This window comes from Blennius ocellaris (assembly GCF_963422515.1).
Source record: "Blennius ocellaris genome assembly, chromosome: 14".
Classification (NCBI taxonomy): domain Eukaryota; kingdom Metazoa; phylum Chordata; class Actinopteri; order Blenniiformes; family Blenniidae; genus Blennius; species Blennius ocellaris.
Window position 1 is genome coordinate 8876146 of NC_137663.1, and position 20262 is coordinate 8896407.

The following is a 20262-nucleotide window of genomic DNA, read 5'->3' on the forward strand; positions in this document are numbered from 1 at the left end:
TGATTCAGTGGAGCTGACATGGCATTTTCATACCATAAGTTTGACTTCAGGAAAAGCGTCTTTTGATTCAGTTATGAATTAATGTGAATTTAATGGTTGACAGAATTAGAAAGTTGCTAAATGAGAGCATTGACCCCGACGTGATTTGAACACGCAACCTTCTGATCTGGAGTCAGACGCGCTACCGTTGCGCCACGAGGTCCTTCCGTAAGAGGTTCATGTGACACCATGTAGGCCCCGTGGTCGGTCCAGAGATTATGGCTTTTGTTTGGGTTCCCTCGAGAGCGGGAGGAGGAAGTTGGGCTTCTTCCACCATCATATTTCTACGTTGACCTCACATGGAATAAATGGAACAGAGAATGAATGGATGTCCAGTAAAAAGCTCAATATACATATAATCTCACTTGCTACCTCTAGTTTATGATGCATCCAATAAAACAAATTACTGTGTAAACTGAACAAAATAATGTGTATGTCATACTGTCATGCTTCTATGTGCTGGTTAATCCTGTTCAGGGTCAAAGACAGACAGTGACTGTGGACTGTGAGAGGAAAGAGGAGTATTTCGACTAAACTCACACACTGGGAGAACATGCAAACTCTGCACAGAAAGATTAATATCTAAACCCATGATATTCTGCATGAGGTGAAGTCATCAAATACATTTTGTAAAAAGGACTGAATAATGAGTGTGACTAATTGTCAAGTGTGTAACAGTAAACAAAACGATCCACATATTTCGAATATCCATGTTTGATTTATTGGCAACTTTCTATCTCTTAGAATAAGAAAAGTCATGTCACGTGACAAATAATTAAAACAAAGTTCATTTATGATTCCTTTAGAACAAAAAACTATGAAATTGTCTATATTCTGATGTATCTATATATGAGTTGACCAGTTTCATAGTAAAACGTGATTTTATTAACAAATCAGGGTGTGTGACTTTATAGGAAATAGAAAGGACTCACGTGCGGAAGGCGTGTCCTGTCGTCATGGAGACGAGCCCCTGAGCAACACGGCGCTGAAGCGTGATTGTGGGAATGTTTTTCTCGAACACAGACAACAAACATAGAAAACAGCAGCTGCATTTTATCCTCTCCCGGTTTTTTCCCCCTGTTTATTTAGCGACACTTGGACAATCTGAATCGTTCTGAAACACGGAAACTTGAATGCTGCTTGGTGTTCTTCTTGTTTTTGTTTAGTTTTTTCTTAGAGAAAATGAGAACAACCATCTGAAGGGACATTTAAAGTGTTCGTCTTTTATTTATTTATTTATTTTTACATGGTTTTTGTTGTTTTGTTTTTTTAACTCAGCACGGATCTTTTACAATGAAGCTTCAACATGCTTGACGAAGGACACTGCAAGAGCTCAGGACAGAAAAAGAAGAAAAAGAAAAGCACCACTTCCACCAACACTGCAGAAAATGCAGGTAACGACGAGACTTTGTGTCAAAGAAGTTCATGCAGGCAGTAGAAATGACACATTTCCATGGGAAAGATTTGTCACACAAAGTTAAATGATCTCCTTTAAAAAATAAAATAAAATAAAAGAGCTGCTGGAGAGACAAGTGAGCCAAAATTGTATATAAATAAAAACAAACACATATAGAATGACTACGAATAGCTGATTGAACTGTTTTGATAAGATTCAAAATGATGTGATTTACCAAATGACTGGAAAACTACAAGTGAAATTGAACATAAAGGGACAGAGTGGCTTTTATATGGACAATGCTTTCTTTGGAAAAATGTAAAAAAAAAAAAAAAAAAGATAGCGATTGATTTTCCCCTGAGCCTTGGTTGGAGTAAGGGAAATGTAATCAATTAAAAGAAATACAAAAAAATCTGACTTTGGGAGCAAATCATGTATGTTTCATTTAGTTCATGAAAAAAAAACACAGAAAAACATTTCGATACATACTTTTTTTTTTCCTTTATATTTTTTATGCCATACAGTTACGGAGCACTAGAAAGAATAATTCATTTCCATCAGGTATCATTGCTCAACCAGTTCAAATAAAGGTCACCATAATGTAAGTACTGGTGTAAAGGATCACGTGTCGCTGGAGAAGATTCCCTAGCAAAGCTGAATGGGTCTTTAAAAATAACGCACCTCATCAACTGTAAACTAAGCCAACAGGCTTCTGAGTCGGCAGGGAGTCATTAGTAATCTAAACCATAAGCTTTGTTTGCTGATGAATGTGCCGGAGCGCTCATGTTTATGACGCTTGTCCACAGAGGAAGTCCACGCTACGTCAGCCCCCCTGCTGCCCCCTTGGTGTCTGACTCCGCCTCGGTTCCAGCCCCCCGCTCCAGACACGGCCCGCGAGAAGACCGCAAGCCGCCTGGCAGCAAGCGGCCGCAAGAGCAAGAAACTCCACAAAAAGTCCCGGGCAATGAGGCTGACGGAGGCCCGAGACACCAGCAAGGACTGGGACGAAGCAGAGGGCTTTGGAACCCAGTTCTGCATCCAGGCCAACGAGAGCCTGAGGTGGGAGGGAGAGCTGCAGGACCCGCAGGCCGAGGCCCAACGGCTGGAGCAGTACAGGGCCAGCAGGCGGCTGCGTTACATCGCACACAGTGAGGCGGCGTCAAAAGACTCCACGCAGCGCTTTTAAGACAAACTTTAAGTGAAGACCGTAGCGAGGATGAAAGGCTTGAGCTTGAGTGCAAACCACAGGAGACGGCATCATCACTGGGCCTGCACACACTGAAGTGAAGAGGCAAACAGATTTTTACCATCTTTTAGAGACAAAGTAGTGATCTTTGGGTACTTTAAAGAGTCGAATCTGGAAACATGCTGTTCTAGTTCAGTTCCCTTTAAAGCACCTGCCTGAAAAATGCTATTTAATATATATACAGTATATATATATATCACCCAGTGGTTCAGCTTTTGCAAGAGCGGGAACTCCTCTTTCTGAAAACGCCTGTTGAAAGCCTAATAGAGGATTTGCACCATTTATCTTGCTCTCCTGAATTATGTAACAGTACAGAAATGACCTGAAGTTGGAAACCCAACCAACCGAAACCTCCCTGGAGCTGTCAGTGAGGCGAAATGGACGAGGAGGTCACGTTACTTTGCTTCACGACCGCACCGAGAGAGTGGGAAGATACAGAGGGGGTTAAACAGAAAGATCCTATAACACTGTACGTGCAGCGTTTGGCTCTCACAGTTCTTCTACAGGGTCTCTGTAAGAGCTTTTAATGACATTTGACATTTGACCCCCCCCCCCCCAAACATTTAATACTGATTATGAGATTAAAAGTATGTTAATGGGGCCCTAAATCTTACAGCCAGCCCGGTTGTTTATGGAAGTGAATTAATTAAAAAGTTCAGCTGGAAGTTGTGATATTCAGCCAAAAATACGTCTGCATTTTTTGCATCCTTATTTACAAAGTTGTCTCCGGTGGGTTTCGATCTGGGTTTGCTGTCTTGGAGAGGTGCAAATGTAGCATAGAACATGATGACTCTTTTTGTAATTACACATAATGGTGTTTTTTCAGCATGTTTTAGAAATCTCTGAACACCTCTGAGGACCAACAGAACAGACCATGGTCATTTATTTCCATCGCCTCTCAACAGAGCTGGGACATATTGTAAACATGCATAACCCAGATGTGGAGCGACAAGCTATTTGTGTCTTGTTTGATTATTCTGTTCAGGTAAATAATAGAAACACTCCAACGTCGGTGGATAGATAGAGAAGAAATGTGTGCTCTCAGAGTAAATCACACTTTTCTACGTCGATGAGGTCAGTGAATGCAGCAGAGACGGGGGTTTTGTGCCTGAGATATTTTTTTTTTTAATGCATGAACAAAGTGAAACACACGACACAAAGTTGAAATGACAAATACATCACTGTTATTTCTCTCTGGAGCTTCAGGGCTCATTTTGCATTGATAACATGTGTGTGGACTGATATACATTGTATTTTATATTATTGGAGCAAACTGCAATGCTTATTGTGCCAATGTGATTTGGTTTAATTAATTTAGCAGAGTTGCTTTTAATATGTAAGACTGGGAATGTTGGAGAATCACTGTGACGGTCTCCCTGCAGGGTGAGACATTTTACTTGAGTGGGCTATAAAATAGTTTTAATTTAAAAAAGTGAACTGAAACAAATTTAGAAAAAAAATAAAAATAAAATGAGATTGTGATGTTATTGAAAAAATTATATCAAATGATAATATACTGTGATTTAAAAAAAAACACATCCTATTCATAATAAGGTGGTGTGAAACAATTCAAATGTAAATGCAGATTTAAACATTGTTCATCTCCCCGTTGGGCTAAAACGTCCCTGATCTTTTACAAACAACATCGGTACTGAAATGGAAATTAATCTTGTGGATGCTGAATTCTGAAGTTAAATCTGTTAAAGGGGATAAAGACAGCGAGTCACTAGCAGAGCGACCGGCGGAGGCAAAGAGGGGTGGGGGTGGGGGGGGGGGGGGAACGCAGCATTTCTTTTGTGGTGGTTGTGTTGGCGTCTTTGTTTGGTGTTTGCTGAAGGCCCTTTGTTGCCCGTCGGTGTGTTTTGTCAACGTTGCCTGTCTCAGCATCTCTTTTTCAAAGAGCTGGACGCCCCCCTTCTCTGTTGTCCTAATCACCCCCCCCCCCCCCCCCCCCCCGCCTGACTCACTGACCACAGCTATGCAGTCATGCCTGGGTTTGAGTTTTTTTGTGACTGCCAACATAAGCGTCCCCAAGTGGAAGATGATCAGATATCATTTACTTTACAGTTACTTGCTTTGAGTCTCTCTGCGGTCTTCATTAGCGAGGTGAGGGAATGTAAACCAACCAGTAAACAGAGTCATCCATACTGCCGTGCTTTACTTGACTGGCTCTCCGCTGAGAAGTCGATTTCAATCCCTGGCTGAAGGATTCAGGTTGAGCAACTGCCAAAAAAGTGCCCCACCCATCTTTACTTACCAAGTGAATCCCTACACACGAAACACAGGTTGGTTTTGGTGCACTGGACTTGATTAAAGCTCAACATTTGCCGCTGCCAGTGCGTGACTGCAGGAGCTCCCACAAAGGATGTGATTGAGGCAAAACTCAACGTAACACCAGACCATATGCGCAGCTGCAGAGGGCATCAAGGTCACTTGTGTTTTTTTTTTTCCTTCCCAGCAGCCACCTTCTGGGTGAAAGGTCATCCTTTTTTCTTTTCTTTTTTTTTTAAATACTGAGAGCAGAAAACATACTGGGTAACATCTCTGGACTGTCACTGAAACCCTCCGAGAGACATGAATCCATCAATTGAAATGTTCTATTGAAATAATGACAATTATTGTTAAAAAGAAGAAGAAAGAAGTTCCAAAAGCTGCATCCAGTTGAGGTATCTGTTGTGTGCATGGCGGACCGCCTTGCGTGTGAAAACAGACTGCGTGTTTCAGCCTGTGGCTGCGATCGGTGCTCTCTGACTCCAAGCGGCGACGCCTGCCTCTGCTCACTGAAGCATTCCAGCGCAAGTCTTCAGACCCCTGCCCTCTTGGCGAGGGCCGCGCCGGCGAAGAGGCAGCCGGACGACTGGCCGGCTGCGTGTGGACATGGTGCACGCGGTGCGCCGACTGGATCAGGACAACTGCAGCCAGCTCAGGTCGTCTGACCTGTTGGGACGAGACGGAACGGCAGCGTTCGGACGGCGTGTGAGTCCACGTGTGGGTCAAGGTGTTCTAAACGAGGAATCAGAACCAGATACACATACTGGGCCTCGTCCTTTGTGATAACGTTTCCTGTTACGAGCCTCTCAGCGACAGCAGACACCGCTGGATCGTAGTTTAGACCCGCTGCTGCTATGACTTGATCGTCCCTATAATTTTGAAACAAACAAAAAATATAAACACATTTGGACTCAACGACTCGTTTTTTTTCTGACTACAAAGTGTTTGATATTTTCCAGCTGCAGAATGATTCCTCAACTTACTTGATGTACAATGCCAGGAATTTCCTGTCCTCAAACTTGCCTTTCATTACCATCTCAGTGTATCCCTCCCCGTAGCCTGCACACAAAACATTAGTGACATCGGATGAATGGAATTCTTCATGCTGGCTTCCAGTACATGTAACGTGTGCATACCAGGAATAACTGAGCAGCCGGAGTAATGACGGCCACCATTAAAAGACAAATACATGAGGGAACGTCACATGATGTCCGTGTGTGTGTGTGTGCGTGCGTGCGTGTGTGCGTGCGTGTGTGTGTGTGTGTGTGTGTGCCCACCTGCGTATCGGATGGTTTTACCCAGTAGGACGGTCCAGTAAAAAGGAACTGAGTTGAGTTCAGTTGTTTTGTTCAGCATGTTCAGCGCAACGATCCTCCCTAAAACACAGCCAACAACAATTATGTAAAAAAAAAAATGTTCTTCTTTCCTCGAAATAAAACTAAAAGACAGAAATGACAAGCTTCATTTCAGGAAGAAATCATGGAAGTCTTTCTTTGAAATGGTTTTGTTGTCATTTCTCTGGAATTTGCACAAACAAGAGCTGAAACCATGTCCATGAGTGACCAACAGAGCTTAAAAAAACAACACAAAAAAATAGGAATAATAATGTAAAAACCAATTAAGTAAAATAGTAAAAAGACAGATTGAGTGTCGGCAGCAGTATCAGTGACATCTCGTCAGTTATTCTCTTTTAGAGGAGCCACCGGTGTTGATCTTTCTGCCACAGCTGGAATTTGAGGTCAAGATTTAACCTAATGTGACATTTTATCAGTAAAATTTAAAATAAAAAAGTTAAATCCTACATCATCCACAAACTCTTACAGTCACAGTGTAAAGAAATGAAGCACATGGAACATCCTGCAGAGAGAAAAATGATATATAAGGGAAACAAAAAATATCTGCCTCAACATGATATACCATATATTCAGATTTTTTTTTATTTCCAGCTCTGTAAAGAAATGTAGAAAATCAAAATGTTTGAAGCAAGGCAGTGAAATAAAACCTCTGGATACAAGTGTAACTGAATCAGGTTAAAAGAGTGTTTACATTAAAGTAAATATCAGTTACAGTGAAAAATGAAATTAGTTGAAAATAGTTGGAGCAACGTCATTGAATTGAATTGATAGTTTAAATGAATCAAGTTGAACTTTATCTAATTAATTAAATTAAGTTCAAAGAACATTAATCAATTAAGTTGGCCCAACTATTTTCTTTTTTCATTGTACAAAACAAAAAAATCTTCCTAAAATTATATAAATGTAAACATCTAACCAAGGCAGCGTGACAAAAATCACTGTTTAGCAGAAATAACACATTTATCAATATCAACTGAACCACATTCAAACATTATCAATTTCACTCATGTGGTCAGCTTCCGGTAAGCTTTACCAACAATTACTTATAAAATATATTAAAAGTACTGAAACAAATAAAGTGTTGTAGGCGAAGCAGTGAAATGGATACACGGTTTGATAAGAACTGATATAAAATGACAAAACAATGCATTCCATTGATGGGCTCAACCACACTGCATCAGATTCTCCTGCTATTTGAATATTTAAACAGTTTCCTCTGGAGAGAATCAAAGGTTCAGGTTTTATTAAGTCAGAAGCGCTCAGGTTCATGTACGATCATCTGAGTTCAGCCACGAAGTTCCATCAAATCAGCTCATTTGTTTCCCCGTTACCGTGTGCTTGTGCCATCTGCCAGTGTCCGATGTTGACCAGCTGGTTTTTGGCCATGGCCAGTGGGAACGTGGCCAGGTCACCTCCGCAGAACACATCCGGGACGCTGGTACGCATGTACTGCAGGAGGAGGGTAACAAGCAGAGCGCTGGTTACCTGTGCAGGGTGTATCCACACACTGACACCACCAGACGTGTGTTTAATGACAACGAGAGGACATAAAGAGAGTTTGTGCTCAGCCACGTTCATCCCAGCTGCCAAACACAACAAACAAACAGTTCTGGGAAATGTTTGGAAAAGAAAAGAAAACCAGAAGAAGTGATCCACACACCTTGTCAACAATCACAAAGTGTTTTGAGTCCATCGCTATTTTACTGCCCTGCAGGAACTGCGAGTTGGCTAAGATGCCTGATGGAGGAGAGGGAAAGAAGAGCAGCTCAGCAGCTTTTATCTTGAGTTTTCAGAAGTGTTCAGAATGAAAATATAAAAGACTTGGAATAGAAAGACTTCGTCCCTGCAAAGATAATGAAGTCTGTCAACCAGCAACTTTCGTCATTTGTCATCCGTTACCAGCCTTATCTGGATGTTTTATAAAGACAAGAGATCCTGACAAAAATGCTAAATATTGATCGGAATGAAAAGTCAACATGTTTGAAATACTCACCTTTATGTTACAACATTGGCTTGTTAATAAAACAAAGAAAACAAGAAGGAAACTTTCCCTATATTGAAGTTTAAATCATATCTACTGTTCCTTTCTATTGAGCTGGTGCACATTTAGTTTTGTATACAGGTTGAGTGTAGTTTCTACAGTGGATCTGATTTATAATTGTGAGGCTTGACAAGCCCGAGCTGTTGTGATAAATACATAAAATACTAAGTAATCTAACTACATAGAACTCTGGAAGTTTCATGAACTGTCGATCGTGGAGAATATATGAAAAGACTACAATATCATGCTTTGATCGTTTGTTCTGTAGTCTACAAATGTGCTGTACACCGAATAAAGAAAATAGTTGGACTTACTTAATTGATTTGCTTCAATTGGAAACGTCGAAATAATAATAATTCTTCAAAGTAAAGTTAATTAATTAGATTTAGTCCGAAGAACTTGATTCGTTCATGTTTCCAGTTGAAACAAATTAATTAAGTTGGTCCAACTATTTTCTTTTTTTAGTGTAATCCTGCAGTGAAAAGAGCATTAAAAAAAAAAGAAAAGAAAACCAAGTGAATGCAAATAATGAGAAACAGGCTCATGGTTGGGTGACAATACAGAAATGTGAACTCTGAAAGGCGTCTCTGTTGCACTTACCAATACCAACAATCAAAACATCAGCCGGGATAACTTTTCCACTTTTAAGCACGACTTCCTTCACCTTGAGGAAGACGAGAGGTTCACAAACATTCAGCTCCAAACTGTCTCGTAGAATGCTGAAACCAAATGATGGTGCTTCTCCGGGGCTCACCTTGCCATCCACACCTTTGACCTCCGTCACGTTGTCGTTCATGTAGAACTTCACGTTTCTGTCTGACAGCATCTGGACGCACGACAAGAGTCTCAGCATGCAAAGTGGCGGCGAGAGAGAAAAGAACGGTGGCGACACTGTGCACGACTCACCATCATTGTGAATTTACCAATTTCACGACCCAGTGTGCTTTGGTACGGTAGCTCACTGCTGCCGATCACTGTGATGCTGCTGGATTTGTCCAGCAAATAGGAGGCCACTTCCATGCCTGGGGGGGAAAAAAACAAACGAACAAAACAAGTTTCAGTGCAGGTGAGTGGACGAAACCAGAGGCCTGTGTGTGTCAGAGAACTGAAATGATCACAACATTGTTGTTTTCCCTTGTTTTATTGATTGATATCTGTTTTATTTCTGTTGTTGCATCTTGTATTTGGTTGACTGAATTAACAATTTCTACTACACAGCAAAAAGCCCAGCGTTGAATTAACTCCCACAGAGTCTATTTGAGGACGACCGGCCTCAAATAGACTCTGTGGGAGTTAATTCAACTCTGTGGGAGTTAATTCAACTCTGGGCTTTTTGCTGTGTACTACAGTCAATAGCCACAATTGCTGGGTAAAAAGAAATTGATTTAATTAAGTTGCTGAAGATGTTTATATATATATATATTACATCCAATCAGTGGACTGAGCTTCACTGCATTGATATAAACATGTCACTTCCTGGGTGAGCAGAATAAAATGAAAATGAAAACAAAAAAGAAGTAAAATATTCCAACCAGGAACTAGTTTGTATCATGGAGCAACATCATTCTTTGGTGTTACTGCAACTTAGATGGAAGGGTTGAGTCGCACATCATTTTCAAAGGTTAATTTGACATATTTAACTTCAAGTCCTGAATTTGAATAACAAGGATCTCCTCCTCTGTCTCTCTCTGTGGTCAGGAATATAATTATTTATTTATTCTATATTATTATTATTATTATTTATTTCTATTCAAGTCATCCAACAAAACGCTACTCTCATTTCCTGGTCCATTAAGTCAGTAAATAATAACTTCCACAGTGCTGTGCTATTTATTTTTCTACACCCTATATACTAAACACAGGCCAAAGAAATGTAAAAATGTGTATATTTCCCCCCACAGTACCAACAAAAGAGGTTCCCACGAGGACCACGTCTGTCCCCGTACAGGCTGCATGGATCCGTCGAGCGTCTTCTGGCGTCTCCAGCATCATCACGTTGTCCAGTTTCATGCCAGGTATGTCCAGACCTTTCGCTCTGAAGGACAGTGGCGGTGCAGAATAATGACTTCACAGAGTGAAGCTGGGGATTCACTATCTGCACTCAACATTGTTATAGTTCTATCACTTTTAAAAGAAAACTTATGTGTCAAATTGTGATTAAATAAATTCGATCCACAGAGCAGCTGCTATCCTGTTTTATATCCCTTCAATAATTCGTATTGGGCGTTTCATAAATCTTTACCTCACCTCAACACTTTCTTATCCAGATTACAGGTGAAAATAGACAAACGGTCAAATATGATCAGATCATTTTGATTTATTATGTGAACTTCTTATAGTAATAGCACAGATATACAGATGTTACATTTCTACATGCTCACATGAATACAACTTTGTAAATAATTTCCAACCTGAAGCTGAATAAACCATCAATTGTGACACTTTTCAGAAATTCATTTTAGGCTGAAGAATCTCGCTCTCGTGGAGGTTTACAATCTGCCGGAGCCTTTTTCAGCCACAAGAGGGCCTCCATACAAACTGCAAATGTTTGCCCTGTTAAGTTTGTGCCTGAGTTTGTTCCAACATCAGATTTCAAGCTCAGGATTCCAGGCCACGAGAATAACAACAAACAGTGTAACGTGTGATATATTTTATGCTCCATCTCACTTTAATCTGCACATAAGAAAATAATTAGCCAGCTTTAGAACTTGTTGTCTTATTATCTACTGGTTCTGAATGACTTCGAAGAATTGATTTTAGGATTCTATTTAGGTCTTTAGAACGGCTTCTTATTAACTTTTAACTCACTTGTATCACATCGCTTTCACTTATTGGTTTTCCATTTCTCCCAAATTTCCATAAGTCATTTATGTGATTTAAATCTGTGTTAAGTGTTTTAAACTCATTTTTGGAGTAAAGGTGAAGACCCTCACCTCATAATAAGAATATCAGTGGTTTGAGTCCATTGGGGAACTTTTCCCTGGGTCATGCCCGGGTTTTTCTCCCACGGTCAAAAAACATGAGATTCGGCTATAAATTGTCCGTCGGTGTGAATGCGACTGTTTGTTACTTTTCTTTTTCTAGAATACAATGAATTTGTTTTAGTAGAAAATGCTTTTTGTAATGATCATTTGAGTTATTATGAAATTTGTTCTTAGAATAAGAAGAATCGAGGGTTAATTATCGTCTCCATGGAATCTATGACGATGAGACAACCTTCCTTTTTTTTTTACAATTTAAATGCTCCAAACAAACACAGAGTATTGTATGTGGTTGTACCTGCAGCCAGTGGAGATCAGGAGCTGATCATAATTCTGGACTGAACCATCGTCAAACGTCACCGTCTTCTTGTCCGTGTCTATTGACAGCGCCTGTAAATACAGCGAGGATACAAAACACCTTTATCGTGTGACACACTATTGATTTTCACCCACGGGTGGCAGATCAATTCCTGGAGTGAAATGAGCAACACTGAATGAAACTCGCCTCTTTCCTGAGCCACACCTCGATGTCATACTGGTGGAAAAACTCCCTCCTCCTCAGCAGGATGGTTTCACTCTCCACATTCATGACCTGTCGACAGGAGACAGTGATGACAGTAGTATACATATATATATATATATATATATATATATATATATATATATATATATATATATATATATATATATATATATATATATTCAAAGCAGACGTTCGTCCGCCTGGTGCCACACACTTTGCTCAGTCGGGTTTTGTCGTAGGGCAAGAGGTCGTCTCTGGTGGCCATGATGATCCTGCCACCGAAGCGTTCCTGTCGAAGGATCTCAGCGCAGCTCAGCGACGCAGCTCCTGTGTGGAGGTATATAGAACCTTTCTATTCAGTTTTCTCTTTCACACTCACCCGTGCAAAAATACACGACGATAGGGCTCTGCAACCTCCATGGCTAAATGCTTCCACCGAATTTTATTTGGTGAAAATGCTTGGTCGTGAAAACCCGGTCGTCTAAAATATAGTAAATATCTGAAATTGTCTGGAGGAAAAAAAACCATTCATGACATTTAATTGGTATAATTAAGACACTTTTTTCTGCTTCTGTAATAAACTTGTTCTTTTTTTTCATATTTTGATCTTCGCTTTGTTTTAGCCAATTTAACGATTTATTTATATAAAATTTTAAGCTCTTTTGAAACATTTTTTTGTGATTTTATCATTTTAGCTGTCTTTGATGTTTGTTTTTTGTTTAGTTTTTTGAGTGGTTGTAGCTCTTTTAGCTGTTTTTAGCAATTCCAGCTGTTTTGCCTCAAGTGTTTATAATAGATTTATTTATTATAAATATTTATTTGTACAGAATTGTCTGGGATTTTCAGGGGGCCACTCCAGAAAGGCTGTCGAGCCTCATGTGGCTCCTCTTGGTTCCTCTTGCAGGCCTCTGGACTGGGATGAAGTGTTCTGTACTCACCTCCTCCCAGCAGCATGATGGTGTGATTAACTCCCGGCACTGCTTTTCCCATTCCCTTCATTCTCTTTTCTTGCCTGAGAGTCTGAATCAGAGGAAAGAAAAGAAGATGTTTGAAAGCATAAGCAACAAGTTTCACCTACAATGTTTTTCTTTGTGCTTTGTTGGTTGACTGATTTGAAAACTGTTCAAAATAATGCATGAACGCACCTTTTTATTTACAGACACATACACTTTGCTGTCTTGAATTTCTACCTTTAAAGAAAGAAAAGAAACCCAGAAAGAGACGAATTACAGTAATGTGACGGGAGGTGGCGTGACGTAGCATAGAGTCTCCTTGGTTTGTACCTTGTGACAAGGTAGACAGTCCATGCCGGGATACTCCTCCATGTCCCCTGTGAGGACGTTGAAACAGGCGCCGTGCCACGGGCAGCGCACTCTGTGGCCTGACAGGAAGCCTGGCAACACACACACACACACACACACACACACACACACACACACACACACACACACACACACGCACGCACACACACACACACACACACACACACACACACACACACACACACACACACACACACACACACACACACACACACAAATCTGTTCTCTTTATTTCTGAAACGTCAAAGTGTTAGATCAGTGGCCTCTGTTCTCAAGGCAAACACAAAGCAATTGTGTGAAATCCCTGCACCAACAAGCTGTCAATAAGCAGGCATGTTTTCGTATTGTAACATAGATTATATCACGTCAGTTTTATATATGAGACCAGATGTTTGGTGCTCAGGCTCTGATGTACAGTGAAGTAATAATAATTACGTTTAATGTACATTCAGGGGGGCACAGCACGTGCGAAGAGAGGCTGCAACTGAAACCTATTTCTGACTCGCTTCATTTGTTTTCTTTATTTATGAGCTGACCTCATTCTTCTTATTGTTCATTATGTTCCATGATCAATTTTAATAGGTGGTCGGACATGAATACTTCCATCCATCCATCCATCCATCCATCCATCCATCCATCCTCAGGACCTACCTTTACTGAGTGGTGCGCCGTAGTGTGTACACTGGTTACCCAAGGCGCTGTACTTCCCCTCGGTGCGGGCCAACAGCACGCTGTGATGTCCCACTTCAACCTCCATCATTCTGGGATAACACAAAAATCACACGTAAATACACACAGGAGCGACTACTAAAAAAAGATATCCATTTTGAATGAAAGATTTTCTGTTTCCTCAAGGAACTGACTTATCAAGGACATTTTACACAAGTATTATATCTGTTTCGCCCGTTTTCAATCATTGCTGTTGATATTGTGTTGTGTCACTTGTTTTCCAGTCCTCAGTTGTTCAATCAGTGAGCAGCAGAGGTGGAAATAGTACAGTTATTTAATTTAACTGTATAGGATTAACTGCAAGCACTACTGCACAAAGTGTTTTATTGTAAAATGTTGCAAAGCATTGCCAATATCAGGCATTCATTTCACTGTACTACATAGAGCTGATATTCATGGGGTGAAAAATGCACAACAAAAAATTAATTTAAAATGTAGATTTACTCAGTGGTGACCCATGACTTATAATGTACAGAATTACATTCTTGAAAAAACACTTAATGGCAGTGTGGCCAGTGTAATTGAATAACTCCATCCCAGCTTAGTGTAAAATATCAGTTTTTCAAGTAAGTACCAAGTAAGTCATTACCATGCGGCTCGAAATCTATAATCTCAAAGTGGTGGAAGTGTTTCTTAACGGCTCATCAGAAATGTGAATATTCTTTACTTAGAATGCCATTCACTTGAGAAACATATTGTTTGTGTAGGTCAGTGTATTATAAATGCACACAAAACTAGGATAAAGAGCTTTGTGGCACTTTTAGGGTCATGTTTATTTTATTCATACTTGAGTAACATTCAAATTTACCAGAGAGAATCCCTGTTTGATTCTATATTTGTAGTCAACAGAGTGCCATCTGTAATATATTTCTTGATGGGTTTTTTTTAGATTTGATTTGAATATTTTATCTATATGTGAAAATCCTGCTACATTATATTTTTATACCTTGTCTGTGAGATGTCTTTTGAATGCAGATCGTTTATACGGCAAAATAAGACGATTACCTGCTGACTAACAGAACAATTAAATGCAATTAAATAGTAACTAATACATTTATTAGGTCTTGAGAAGTACACGTTGTGCCTCTACTATTGCTTTGATCACTTAAGTACACACTCCTTTTTACATCAGCGAATTATTTTATAAATGGGTCATTCAGATGTGACTAAAGTGAGTTTGTGTGTATTTGACTCCTCTTTTAAAGTTATTGCAGCGTGCAGCACTGTCTTAGTGACTTTTACAGCAAACATCCTGCGACTTTACAACCTGTGTCTCTCAAACCCGACAAACATTTTTTAAATGTGAATAAATGTGTTGAAATAAAGCATCGGGGTTGCCAGGTTGGGGGCCTTACTGTCCGTCCTGCAGGTCCGACTCCAGACACACCACCTGGGTCAGTTCCTCCGAGGAGTCCTCTGGGTCCGAGTCCGGCAACTCTCCACGAGCTGAACGAACCGGTTGGATCAGAGCAATTCATCATACGACACTGTACATCTCACCATTTTACATTTCCTAACACACACACACCCACACACACACACACACACACACACACACACTGAATCACTCCAAATTACAGTCAGGTTACTCACGTGGTTTGGTCGCGGACATTTCTCTGATTGAACCCTCACAACACGCAGACTCACACACCTCCTCCACCAACATTAAAAGCCAGCCAGTAACTCAGCCGGCGGAGGTTCAGTCCACGGACGGCGGTCACTCTGCTTTCTGCCCTGGAGCTGGATGAATGGAGTCAGTTTCCATGGCAACCTGTCCATCACCAGCCCACATCCCTTGATCCTGGAGACAGTGTTTGGGGGGGGGGACTGCAAGATTTGGGTCTGATAAGAAAAGCAAAAGCACCCAAAAAAAAAAAAAGTAACTTTTGTGGCTCTGGTGAATGAGCAGATTTGGTGCTGCTGCTGCTCGTGTTCGGCCCCGTTATTGTTCCACAGAAAGGCAGCGGTGGTCTTTTTTTGTTTTGCACAACTGCAGCATAGAGAAAGGCTGACGAGGCTGAACGGCTGAATGGACGAGCGACAAAGCACCACTTACAAAACCAGAGGTGGCTGCGATCGCTCACTCACCGGTTCAAGTTTCAGCACTACAACGCTCAAGGTGAAAGAGAAAAGCAGTCACTTACTAGTTAAAAAAAAAAAAAAAAACACAACTCAAATGGTTGAATTGGCAACTAATGAATTATAAGAATAATTTTTTTTTTTTAAACAAATGTGTATTTTAAAGTCAATTAAATGAAAATACGGATCAATCTCTTAAGTAAACTGTTACATAACAGCTAACTAAAGATATGCGTTAACCATAGGCTGATTAATGGAGGCCCTAACATTGGAAATATATGAGAGTAAATTAGTCTAGAAGCCCTGGAAAAATCTAGAATCTTGAAGTATTGTAATAATATCCACTGAACTCAAATTGATGAAAATAGATTGAAAACAACTGTAACATTTCAAAAACTTGTTTCGAATCATCTTTTGTTAAATCTTGGAGAGGTGGAGGAAAGAAACTGTGGTTTATATTTAAATTAGGAGCATCAAGTTTTGGGTTTTTATTCAGAGTTTAAAATACAGTATGTGTATTTACAATACACGATAGTTCGGATATCTACATATAGATGCCTCATCTTACATGATCAGTTTTAATTTTGAAGTTCTTTCCAGGATGCATCCTTCAATATTCTCTGTAGAAATGTCTCGTCGATCTTTCTTGCCCCAAAGACATAAAGGTCTGAAGTGTGGAAACGAGACTCTTTAACATCACAGTTTACACTTTGTATGCCTTTAATGTAAGAAAACATTAATACAGACTTAACTAAGTGACTGTCTAAAGGTTTAGATTTGCTTAAGATTTCACAACAAATAAAGAGATAATTTAAGTAAACAGCACCGGCACCTCTAATATCTATTATTTCCCTTTTTGAAGTGTCAATTTGCACAATTTTCTCATTGCATGAAAACTCATTCACACAGCAGACATGGATTACTGGATTTACACACTTTGCAGCATATGAGCCAATAAGAAAAGAATAAAGGATGGTGGTCATTTTAAGTAGATTAAACAAAATATAATTTGAAATTATTCTTATTCTTATTCTTATTCTTATTACTATTATTAAATTACTCCAAATCCCAGAGTTTAGATGAAGGAAAGAAAATTATAGAATACACATTTCACACTCGTCTTCAGACAACTTCATAAATTAAAGTTCATGTGGTATAACATTTATTTTTCATTGCCCATCATAAAACACTTCATTATTGATGTTTGGAAATAGTTTAATTTGTGTTTCGTGTGCTGTTGTCCAGATCTTTGATAAGCGCCAGGTTTTTTTTTCAGTCATAATATTGTGAGTAGAAGGTGAAGTAGAAGTTAGTGTCGAGGTCGGAGGGAGCAGGAAAGCAGTGATTTTCACCTTATCAGGGAATATTTGGGGGGAGTGTTGTGTGGGAATGACCCTTCACCTCTTATCAGTTTGTCGCCTCAGTAGTTTGTCGGATTGTGTGCGAAAGGGCAACGGCTGCCTTCAATTCACTCACTGAATGTGTCGGATCTGGGTTCACCTCGCAGGCCGCTCGTCAAGATCAAACAATGGACGTGACGTCAACCCTCGTGGCCGTGGGAGGATCTGCCTGCTCTTTCAAAGTGCTGAACGCCGTCGTCAGATCCCTGCCGACACCAGCGGCCGCACGCGACAAGTCCTGGAAGTGGAGGAACACCAGCACCTCGTTGGCTCACAGCGCTCTCTCGGGAGCCGGGGCTTTGTCATGGTTGGTGCCGACACGCAGGGGTCAGAGGTCACAATCGCTTTTAATCGTTGCTTTGATTTCGCTGATTTCAACGTTCTTTGGCGACACAGTTTCTACCTGCAGCCTCCGATGGGGAAGGACCTGCTTTACTTCTACTCAGACCTCTCCCACACACTTGTAGCTGTGTCCACAGGTGACACACACACACACACACACACACACACACACACACACAGAGCGAACATGTGAATAATGAAGCGTCATTCACTTCTGGGTTTTTTTTTCTTTTCTTTTCCAGGTTACTTCATCCATGACTTCTTGGACTTGGCCTTGAATAAGCACTTGAAACAGTCCTGGGAGGTTCTGCTTCACCACTCAATGGTTATAAAAATCTACAACCTTGCACCCTGCAAGTGTGTGTGTGTGTGTGTGTGTGTGTGTGTGTGTGTGTGTGTGTGTGTGTGTGTGTGTGTGTGTGTGTGTGTGTGTGTGTGTGTGTGTGTGTGTGTGTGTGTGTGTGTGTGTGTGTGTGTGTGTAGGTTTACAAATGTTTTGTTTACCATTTTTGTTTTCATTTAATGCACTATTCAAGTGTGGTTGTAAATTGTTTATAAAACTTTATTTGCGTCGCATCATTCCTCCACTACCAACCGTGTTTTCCAATATTCTGTTTCTAATTTCAGACGGAGGCAGATCATTTTCTCAATAATTATGCAACGCCCCTTTTTGCCACATTTTTATTTGACTAAATAGGAAAGTATGTTCTAATTAAGTTTTTCTCATTCTATTCCTCTTTACTCATGTCTATACAGTGGTGAGGCAGCCAATGAGAGCTCATATAAACATTGCGAGGTCAGTTTGAACTTTGTTATCTGTGCGTGTGTCACGATGAGGACGAGGTTCAACGAGGCCGCGCCGTCACATTCGCTGCAGTTTGTTGGCACGGTGACTCTTGATCTCTGATTCCAGAGGCTGCTCGGGTCACCACCTGGTTCAGGTCAACCCGCCTCTTGTGTTTATCGTCTTCAAAATGCAAGATCGATAACAAGGAGGAGTTTCAAATGCAGAGTTTGACTTCTACTAATCAAACAGTTGCTCACGACACAAAAGACCAAAATTGACCTTTGGAATGGAGAAGCCAGTCTGATCAATTTGACCAAAACGTTTGAAGCCGTCATGCATGATATCAAAACTTTCCTTTCAGGTGATCTCCTGCCTCGGTTTTGCACTCAAGTCTCATGTGTGCCTGGGCTTCGCCGTGGTGTCTCTGCTGGTGGAGATCCACTCCGTCTTCCTTCACATCCGGCAGCTGCTCCTCCTGTCGGGCCGGAAGAAGTGGCCAGGAAGTCAAACCGCAGCCTGTCGTCCCTCTGTAGTCTACAGAATCACCAGCTGGCTCAACCTGGGAACGTAAATATCCCAGTTTGCTTTCACCTCCTTTTCGCAAGCAAGACTCTGTCTTGTACAACAAAGTCTCCAGCACCTGTTCAGTCAGCGATCTGCTGGAAGAGCATCAAGAACACTTTGTTTCTTTTATTGTCTTTTAATTCACACGTTCACAGAACTAGGATTAAGCCACACAAATATATTTTAATCATGTACTGTCAGTGTTTTCTATCATCATATTCATGTCCTGTGCTCTCTTGGCTTTCCACTTCCTGTTCCAGGCTTGCAGTGTTCCGCGTTGGCACACTTTGCTGGATGACCCGCTGGCTGACTCGTCAGACTCAACATTTGCCTCTATATGTCCTGATGTTGGGAACAGCTGGCCTGAGCGTCATCTCCACCATGAGCCTGGTGCTGTTTTACAGACTGCTCCGAGCAGACATCCTCACAAACACCAGCGATAAGCGACAGAACTGACGTCACCACACCTCGCAGCCTAAAAACATGTTTTTCACACTTTACACCAAATAAAACCTTGAATAAAATGTAAAGTCAATACAAGCCTTTATTAGTTTTTTTATTCCTAAATGTACGAAAATGGTGGCTTATGTTGCATTGATGAACTTAAAGGAATTAATGTTGTTCTTTTTAGTTTGACTTACCGGTAAATCTTTTAGCAATAAATCTTTGATGTTATATTATCAGGAGTGTTGTTGTCTGCAGAATGTTTGTGTTTTGATCTGCTGAATGTAAACAATTTCCCATAAACATCAATAACATTTTATATTCATTAACATTGTCATATTATCCATTTTATTGTTTTAACTGCTTAACTTTATTAGTTATTTTAATCATTTCAGCCCATTGTCTGTTTCAGCTGTTTTGACAGTTTGAGCTCTTTTACCATCACAACTCTTTCAGTTATTGTTGCTTTAGTTTCACTCAATAGTTTAGCCAGCATTGCTGTTTTGGCCATTTCAACTGTCATTTTCAACAATGCTTTGTCTTTTAAATCAGTTTTGTCATTTTACCTCAAAACATTTGCTCATAGCTGTTGAGTGCAGACTTTTACACTAGAGGGAGACAAACACTCCATTCAACCCTGAAGCCCTGTGCAGGAAGTGTCTCTTTCTCAGGCACAGAAAACTTTCTTGTTGTTGTTGTTGTTGTTGTTTTTATCTCAGCCATGAAAATGTTGTCTTTAGAAA

At 40.5% G+C, this 20262-nt stretch overlaps 2 protein-coding genes across 2 annotated transcripts; one reads left to right on the plus strand and one right to left on the minus strand.

The window, feature by feature from the left end:
* Nucleotides 1-5584: 5584 nt before the first annotated feature.
* LOC308139200 (apoptosis-inducing factor 3-like) lies at nt 5585-15515 on the minus strand (the record flags this gene model as incomplete). The annotated part of the gene is made up of 19 exons (XM_080508546.1): nt 5585-5618; nt 5717-5821; nt 5936-6011; nt 6230-6328; nt 7639-7756; nt 7968-8044; nt 8949-9012; nt 9103-9174; nt 9255-9370; nt 10253-10383; nt 11628-11719; nt 11835-11921; nt 12067-12179; nt 12791-12872; nt 12998-13042; nt 13136-13245; nt 13826-13935; nt 15259-15349; nt 15497-15515. 19 exons carry the CDS (start codon nt 15513-15515, stop codon nt 5585-5587), a joined length of 1641 nt encoding a protein of 546 aa, XP_080364672.1.
* A 1995-nt stretch (nt 15516-17510) lies between these two features.
* LOC308139201 (TLC domain-containing protein 2-like) lies at nt 17511-19531 on the plus strand (the record flags this gene model as incomplete). Its single annotated transcript, XM_080508547.1, has 5 exons — nt 17511-17689; nt 17779-17861; nt 17967-18049; nt 18873-19078; nt 19336-19531. 5 exons carry the CDS (start codon nt 17511-17513, stop codon nt 19529-19531), a joined length of 747 nt encoding a protein of 248 aa, XP_080364673.1.
* Between the last annotated feature and the right edge of the window lie 731 nt (nt 19532-20262).